The sequence below is a fragment of the Nicotiana sylvestris genome, chromosome 6 (assembly GCF_000393655.2).
Source record: "Nicotiana sylvestris chromosome 6, ASM39365v2, whole genome shotgun sequence".
NCBI lineage: Eukaryota > Viridiplantae > Streptophyta > Magnoliopsida > Solanales > Solanaceae > Nicotiana > Nicotiana sylvestris.
Window position 1 is genome coordinate 137,800,374 of NC_091062.1, and position 8,822 is coordinate 137,809,195.

Below are 8,822 nucleotides of genomic sequence, written 5' to 3' on the forward strand. Positions count from 1 at the left end.
TTCGCAATCTTTGAATACTCACCCTAAGGGGGCTCTACCTAGTGATACAGTAGTAAACCCGAAGGGTGGGAACAATACCGGGCATGCAATGGCGGTGATCACAAGAAGCGGTAGAGGTGGTGAAGTGAATACCTCCAAGCAAAAGGAAGTTGTGAGTGATGAGGTTGAAGTGCAGGATGATGATGTTCCTATAGTTGATGATCAAGTGAGTGAAGAGAATTTAAATGCGGAAGTGAGAATTGATATTCATGATAATGAGGTGGAGACCCAAAATGACGTGAACCCGTCTAGGGAACACGTAATAGACATACCGAAAATAGTAGTGCCCAAGGCTAAGGCTCCCTTGCCAAGGCCTCCTCCACCTTACCCTCAAAGACTTGCGAAGCAAAAGAATGAAAACCAATTTAAGAAGTTTATTGAGATATGAAAAGCTTGTCGATCAATGTTCCTTTGGTGGAAGCTCTTGAGCAAATGCCGGGTTACGCCAAGTTTATGAAAGCCTTGGTGACTAAAAAGAGATCTATGGATTGTGAGATCATCAAAATGAATCATCAAGTAAGTGCAATTGTGCACTCGATTGCTCCAAAACTTGAAGATCCTGACGCTTTCACCACTCCATGTACCATTGGTAGTGCGAATTTTGCAAAAGCCTTGTGTGATTTGGGAGCAAGTATAAATCTGATGCCTTACTCTGTATTCAAAACTTTGGGTATTGGTCAACCGAGACCTACTTCAATGAGATTGCAAACGGCGGATAGAACAATGTAGAGGCCACTTGGTATTATTGATGATGTTCTTGTCCAGGTTGACAAGTTTATTTTGCATGCTGATTTTGTGATTCTTGACTACGAAGTCGACTATGAGGTGCCGATAATCTTGGGAAGGCCTTTCCTAGCAATTGGGAAGGCATTTGGTTGATGTGGAAGCAGGGGAGCTCACCTTCTGGGTGGGCGATGAAAAGGTTGTCTTTCATGTGTGCAAATCAATGAGGCAGCCGAATAGTACTGAAGTTTGCTGTTTTGTGGATCTTGTCACGGAGGTGATAGTTGATGATACTAGTGCCATGATCAATGTGGAAGATCCTTTAGAAGCGGTATTGTTGAACCTTGATGTGAATGAGGATGAAGGTAGGGTGGAGTGTGTCAATGCCTTGCACGGAATGGGTTCTTATTCTTATAAGCCCCGCAAGCTTTCTTTAGATCTTGAGAACAGAAAGACTCCGCCAACAAAGCCCTCAATTGAGGAACCTCCCGTTTTGGAGTTGAAGCCTTTGCCTTCACACCTTAGGTATGAATTCTTGGGCCCTAGTTCAACTTTACCTGTTATTCTTTCTTCTTGTCTTACTAACGTGTAGGTAGATGCTACATTGGAAGTGCTCCAAAGAAGGAAGAAGGCAATTTGATGGACTCAAGCTGATATTCGGGAAATAAGCCTCGCTTTTTGCATGAACAAGATTATACTTGAGGATGATGCAAAGCCCTTCGTGGAACATCAAAGGAGGTTGAATGAGGCTATGCAAGAGGTTGTCAAGAAGGAGGTGATCAAGTGTCTAGATGTAGGGGATGTGTACCCCATCTTGGATAGTTCTTGGACTTCACCGGTGCAATTTGTGCTGAAGAAGGGTGGTATGACGGTGGTCACAAATGAGCAGAATGAGTTGATTCCCACCAAGACTGTCACCGGATGGAGGGTGTGCATGGACTACCGAAATCTGAATAAAGTGAGCCGCAAAGATCATTTTCCGTTGCCCTTTCTTGACCAAATGCTGGATAGACTTGCTGGGCGTGCCTTCTACTGCTTTTTTGATGGGTACTCAGGTTATAATCAGATTTTGATTGCTCCGGAAGATCAGGAGAAAGACACCTTCACATGTCCGTATGGCGCCTTTGCATTTTCTAAGATGCCATTTGGTTTGTGTAATGCACCAGCTACCTTTCAGCGGTGTATGATGACTATATTTACCGACATGATGGAGGACTTCTTCGAAGTGTTCATGGATAATTTTAGTATTGTGGGTGACTCTTTTGAAGAATGCTTGGGTAATCTTGACAAAGTGTTGGCCCGATGTGAGGAGACAAATCTAGTGCTTAACTGAAAAAAATGCCACTTTATGGTCGAGGAGGGCATTGTCCTCGACCATAAGATCTCAAAGAACGGTATAGAGGTGGACAAGGCGAAGATTGAAGTGATTTCAAAGCTTCCTCCTCCTACTTCAGTCAAAGGGGTTAGGAGTTTTCTTGGGCATGCAGGGTTCTACCGAAGATTCATCAAAGACTTTTCTAAGGTAGTGAATCCTTTGTGCAAATAATTGGAAAAGGATGCAAAGTTTGTGTTTAATGATGAATGCATGAAAGCTTTTGAACTTCTCAAATACAAATTTACAACCACTCCCATTATTAACGCACCCAATTGGAGCTTACCTTTTGAGCTCATGTGTAATGCAAGTGATGTTGCAGTAAGAGTGATCTTGGGTCAAAGAGTAAACAAGATGTTTCACCTGGTGTATTATGCAAGAAAAATAATGAATGATGCTCAACTAAATTATACGGTGACGGAAAAAGAGTTGATAGCAATTGTGTTTGCTATGAAGAAGTTTAGGCCTTATCTCATGGGTGCCAAGGTGATAGTTCATACTGACCATGCAGTTGTTACAACCCATATTCACGTACTTTAGTTCATACCATAAGTTAGTCAACATTTCCAAGAATATATTATCTTTGAGATGATAAGAAGTTAATCCTATTGGTCTTAAATGATACAAGGGTGTATAAAGGGGGTTAACAAGTATTAGAGTTAAACGAATCAATGATGTTGTAACCTGTATTTTAGGGTAAACCTAGAGGTGCTTAATATACTCAAAAGGTCGTGTTTTAAGGTATTTGAATCATATAATATCCGTATCATAAGTATTAAAGTCAATCGAGTTATGAAACAAAAGTCGACAAAAGTTGTCGCAACTTAGGTTCATAATTTTACTTAAACTTTAGGTCAAATGTTACTAAGCTTTTCTCCTAATTTACTGGGAATTACGGGGTGATCTACCTACAAATTGAATATCTATGAGTCTAGTTTCCAACTCATTAAACCGTTTGTCCATACGATCTCGGAGTAGAGAGATATTCGCGTTTTCACGAGACTGCGCCAAGCACCTCTCTGTGGGACCCACATAAGCGATTTAAGACATATATATATATATATATATATATATAAATGAGACCTCAATCCTGTTTTAAGTCATTTTTAGTGTATTCAAACCTTAGAACCCGAAAAACATCCTCTCAAGTTCCTCTCATGATCCAAGACCCAAACAAAGGGCAAACAACACAAATCAGGTGTCGGGAATCCCATGGCGCTAGTAAGTTTCTTGTTCTTCTTGTTGTTGCTCATTTTTGTATTGTTCCAGCTCGTGTGGGAGGTTGTTTTAAGTGGTTTATGTTCTATAAATACTCCCTTAAGTTGTTAATATCAAACCTAGGTGATTTCAAGTCTTCTAAAGTGATTCTAGTGCGGAAAACCCCTAATTGATTGCTAGTTTCGCTTCCTTGTTCTTGTGGCAGCATTGGAGGGATATTTTATGGAAAATTAAGGTCAAATTGGAGTTGTTCTTTCTGTTTAAAGGTAAGGAACCTCTTAATCTACATGTATTTAAGATTATCCAAGTTGCGGCTAAGTCGTTGAAGCTAGAACTTGTGAAATATATATCGAAAGGCTTGGTAGTAGTGTTGTTGGTTAGTGGACTATTTTGGAAGGCTCAATATGATTATTATTGATGTTGTTTGGGCTATTTGGTGATTGTTTTGACTCGTGGAGTCATATAAATATGGGAGGTGCTGTCTGTTTCCTCGTAAAATAGGTTGTGGTAGATACATAATAGTTATGACACCTAAACGATAACGATAGTGTCATTTCTCTTATTGTAGACTAAGAAGTCGTGAAATTTGCATAGATTGAGGTTGGGCAGTATATACAAGGTATGTGAGGCTATCCCTTTCCTTCTTTTGCACAACTCTGATTGTACATAATGTAATGAACGAGCTTCCAAAGATACTCTACTCTTAGAAGCTAGTAGTACTTACATTGTTTCCCTTCTTTTGGAGCGAGTGATGTTGATGTTTCTTCCCTTATTCTTGTGTTATTAATGTTGTTGGTACTTCCTGATTCTTATAAGATTCATGATGAAGAATTAGTCCTAATAACGTGTACAGAGGATGTCGACCTTACGTCACTCCAAAAGGTTCAGAATATTGTTCCAATGAGTCCAGCATGCATTATATATATGTATCTATTTTACTCTATCGAGCCTTATGATAGCCGAGTATGATTCTACCGAGCCTTATGATGGCCGGGTACGATTCTACCGAGCCTTATGATGGTCGGGTACATTTTTACCGAGCCTATTACGGCTGAGTACGACATGATGATGATGATGCCCACAGAGGTGTATGTTTTAAAAGTTTATGTATATATATGTATGTATGATGCATTTCATGTCAGTAGCCCTCAGAGGTATCCAGATGTTACAGGTTATATATTCTCTATCCCTGTTTACATTACTGCTTGTACTTATGCTTTTCTACCTTACATACTCAGTAATTTATTCGTACTTACGTTTTTTTTATTTGTGGATGTTGCATGTCGTGCTGCAGGCCTTGATAGACAGATAGACGCAACTCTCCCACCACAGTAAGCTGCCCAGTTCAGCAGTTATTGGCGAGATCCCTTCTCCGGACTTGCCATAGTTTTGGTATGCATTTTTGTTATAGATATTATGGGTATTTCGGGGCCCTGTTCTGGCAATGTTGCAGCACTTATGTTCCTTTAGAGGCTCATCATAGACATGTGTCGACTCATGTATAGTTTGGTATGCCTTGTCGGCTGATTTTTGCTATATAGTCTTTCATGCCAGCGTGGTAGCTCATACCTTATATATAGTTTCTTGGTTGTCTGGTCATCCCATATTATGTATGTTCATGCCATTATCTTTAATTGTAGTTGTTCATGATCCATGTCTACCATTTATATTGATCTCGTCGACCCTTAAAGATAATAAAGAAGGTTAGATAAAATGTACGTTGGTGCTCGACAAATATGACCCGGGTGCTAGTCATGACCCTCCAGTTTAGGTCATGACAGCAGCACTCCGCTACTTGATGACAAAGAAGGATTCTAAGGTTCGGTTGATGAGAGATGGGTTCTATTACTTCAAGAGTTTGACCTTGAGGTTGTTGATTGAAAAGGGTGTGAAAACCAAGTGGTGGACCACTTGTCCCGCTTGGAGGAGGAGGGGAGGCCCCATGGTAGCCTCGAAATTAATGATTCATTCCCTGATGAGCAACTCCTCTCCGTATCTGTGAATAGCATGCCTTGGTTCGCTGATGTGGCCAACTTTCTTGTGACCGGCATTGTTCCGTGTGAGCTCTCTTCTAACCAAAGGAAAAAGCTTAAACGGGATAGCATGGACTACTACTGGGATGAGCCTTATTTGTTCAAAATTTGCAATGATGGTGTGATACGGAGATGTGTTCCGGAAGAGGAGAAAATGAGTATTCTGGATGCTTGTCATTAGCCTTACGATGGTCATCATGCTGGGGCAAGAACGACTCAAAGATGCTTAGCTGTGGTTTCTATTGGCCTACATTGTACAAGGATGCAGGTGAGCTTGTGAAGAGATGTGATGAATGTTAGAGAGCTGGTGGAATTTCTAAGAAGGATGAAATGCCTCTCACCACTATTCTTGAGGTTGACATATTTGATGTGTGGAGCATTGACTTCATGGGACCTTTTGTGAGTTCATGTGGCAACACGTACATTCTGGTGGCTGTTGATTATGTTTCCAAGTGGGTCGAGGCCGTGGCTTTACCCAACAATGAGGCCCCTAGAGCAATCATCAGTGATGGGGGTTCTCATTTCTGCAATAAGGCATTTGACACTTTGCTTGCAAAGTATTGTTAATCACAAGGTTTCAACCCCTTACCACCCTCAGGCTAGTGGGCAAGTTGAGGTCTCCAACAGGGAGATAAAGAGCATATTGGCAAAGACTGTCAATGCAAATAGGACTGACTGGTCAAAGAAACTAGATGATGCTTCGTGGGTTTACAAGACTGCTTACAAGACTCCAATTGGTATGTCTCTGTACCGGTTGGTGTTTGGAAAAGCATGCCATCTTCTGGCTGAGTTAGAGCACAAGGCCATGTGGGCTTTGAAAAAGTAAATCTTGAGTGGGATGTTGCGGCAAATCTCCGGGTAAAGCAACTCAATGAGCTTTATGAGTTCCGGTTTCATGCCTATTCCAACTCGTCCTTGTACAAGGACAAGATGAAGTAGTTACATGACAAGTATGCCTGTAGTAAGGAATTCAAGGAAGGTGACTTGGTTCTCTTATTCAACTCCCGGTTATGACTGTTTCCGGGAAAGCTCAAGTCAAAATGGAGTGGCCCTTTTGAGGTGGTGCTTGTAACTCCGTTTGGTGCTCTTGATTTGAAAAACAAAAATGGTTAAATCTTCAGAGTTAATGGGCATAGAGTGAAGCACTATCTTGGCAAGTTTGTTAACAGCCACGTGGTGGCAATGATCCATCTCAAATGATTGATGGTAACCTGCATCATGCCACGACATTAAATCAGGCGCTTCTTGGGAGGCAACCCATGTGTTTTTCTTCTTAGTGTAGGATTTGTTTTGGACTAACTGATTGTGAGATGTGTGTAGGAATGTATGATGCAGTGCAGGACAAAAGCTGGAAAAATTTGACAAGTCTGTAGTTGGACCGCTGACAACGCTCCATTTTTTGCTGTCAGTAGTGGCCAATTCGCGGGGGCAGAATTTGGTAGCGGACGTGGGCTTGAAAAGTCTAAAATGAGACTTCTCTGAAGTTTCATCCGCATCTGCGGAGGATTTTTCGCTGTCAGCGGTGAAAGTTCGCGACCGCGCCCCATTTACCGCTCTCAGTGGAACTCTTAAACAATTAGCCCTTTTGTAAGTCCAAAGCGCGGACCGCGGTTAAATTTCGCGACCGCTCCAAGTAAGTTCGGTGGGTCCCAGGGTACTTTGTATAAATAGAAGGTCAAGAGACCTTTTACTCTTTTCGATCTCTAAAATTCTCTTGCGTAATTTTCACTGTTCATCTGAGCCCTAATCCGCACAAACACAAAAATTAAAGTCCATTCTCATCACTCATCAGACAACTGGTAATTTCATTTCATAATTGTTCTTTAAATTGTACTTGTTTTCTTTTATTTGTTAGTTTCTATTTCATCTTCCTCTTTTTCTTTTAATTTTTACCTAGGGTTCATTAATGTCAATTAAATGGTGCTTAAATAGTTAGGGATAATTAGTTAATACCTAATTGGGGTTAGTGATGTATGAGATATCCGCTAGTGGCAAGAAAAATTGAACCCTAGGTTACTCAGTTCGTTTTTTGAATTCCGCGGCCGTGGATGTATTTCCGCGGTCAGCGTTCATATGCAAAATCTGAGCTGGAAGTTTTGAATACCGCAGTCAGCGGTGGCAAATTTCGCTGATAGCGGCCCGCTTTTACGCGGCCACTCTGCATTTCTTGCGGTTGGCAGTGCAAATGTTCAGAGCAATACACAAAATGGGTCCGCGGCTGCACTTGTTTTTCCGCAGACAGCGGTGTAACTTCCGCGGCCTCACCTAACTTTCCGTGGTCAGTGGCTCTGTAGAATCAGAGGATGGGTAGTCTGATCCCCATGCCTCTGCAGCCGCACCCCTTTTTTCGCTCTCAGTGGTGCTCATTCCGCGGCCACACTTCTTTATCCGCTGTCAACGGGTCTGCAAGTTGTTATACCACTGTCAATTGTTCATTTGCTTTTCTTTACTACTTCTTCTAGCACCAATACTAACAAGCTTTCACTGACTATGTATGCAGACAATGGTTAAAACAAAAGGTGGCATGTGACAAACAAAAAGGGAAAGCAGAGTCCTCCCGGGGTAGGGTACTAGGACAAATCAAGTTACCCCTGGCAGTGTGGCAATCCATTGGGAAATGCAGAAAGATATTAGAGCTACAGACAGAGATGCACCCCACTCCGAGGGGAGTGTGTTCCCTCCCAGGAGGCTTTAGAGGATGATTCTGGGCCCACTCATGTACCAGATTTCCAAGGAGATTTCGATTGAGAGACGTGCCTACACCCCCAGCTTCTCCTACTTCTCTTGCTTCTTCTGAGTCGTCTGATGGCTCAGCGAAGAGTAGTGAGTCCTCAACATCAGCCTCTCCTACTGCCTCTCTACATAGACCGGAGCCTATTGATGTAGATGCTGAAACACCAAATAACGGGAGAGGAGATGACACCCAGACTGGAGGGTTGGCAAGAACAAAAAACTCGAAGGTGTGGAAACAGAGATTTGTCAGTGAGCAAGCCTACCACAAATTTCGGTAGTGGTGGCCTCAAAGGTCACTCATACATGAGCGTCAATTTATAGAGCGGGATCTTCTTCCCTAAAGCCCCACTGTGAAGTGAAAATTTGATGAAATAGTGGGGTGGAAACACTTCACAAGCGGGTGCCGGATGTTAATGAGCACCTAGTTAAGGAATTATATGCCAATGTCGCCCACATCAAAAAGGGCACATTTTTGACTAAGGTGCGGAACCTGAAGATCAAGTTTGATGGAAAGACTCTGAACGACTATGTTGGATTTAATGATGAAGATGAGTCATTTTACTTAGAGAAAGTGGCAATGGATGAGGTGACCCACCCATGGTTAGCATCAATACTTGCTCTCCCAGGTACTACACTAGCTTGGTTGCAAGTGGGGGTCCCTATCTACAGGAACACTCTGAACTTCGAGGCGAAGGGTTGGGAGA

At 42.2% G+C, this 8,822-nt stretch overlaps 1 protein-coding gene across 1 annotated transcript; it reads left to right on the plus strand.

Moving 5' to 3' along the window:
- Positions 1-423: 423 nt before the first annotated feature.
- LOC138871360 (uncharacterized) lies at positions 424-1,354 on the plus strand. Its single transcript, XM_070149232.1, has 3 exons — positions 424-693; positions 805-906; positions 995-1,354. Exons 1-3 carry the CDS (start codon positions 424-426, stop codon positions 1,352-1,354), a joined length of 732 nt encoding a protein of 243 aa, XP_070005333.1.
- Positions 1,355-8,822: the final 7,468 nt, after the last annotated feature.

Excerpts from the sequence above, each read along its gene's own strand:
- LOC138871360 (XM_070149232.1), top strand. The coding sequence starts at position 424 with ATGAAAAGCTTGTCGATCAATGTTCCTTTGGTGGAAGCTCTTGAGCAA. Across the intron at positions 694-804 it reads TAAATCTGATGCCTTACTCT|GTTGACAAGTTTATTTTGCA; the intron begins GTATTCAAAACT and ends GTTCTTGTCCAG. Across the intron at positions 907-994 it reads CTTTCCTAGCAATTGGGAAG|CCGAATAGTACTGAAGTTTG; the intron begins GCATTTGGTTGA and ends TCAATGAGGCAG.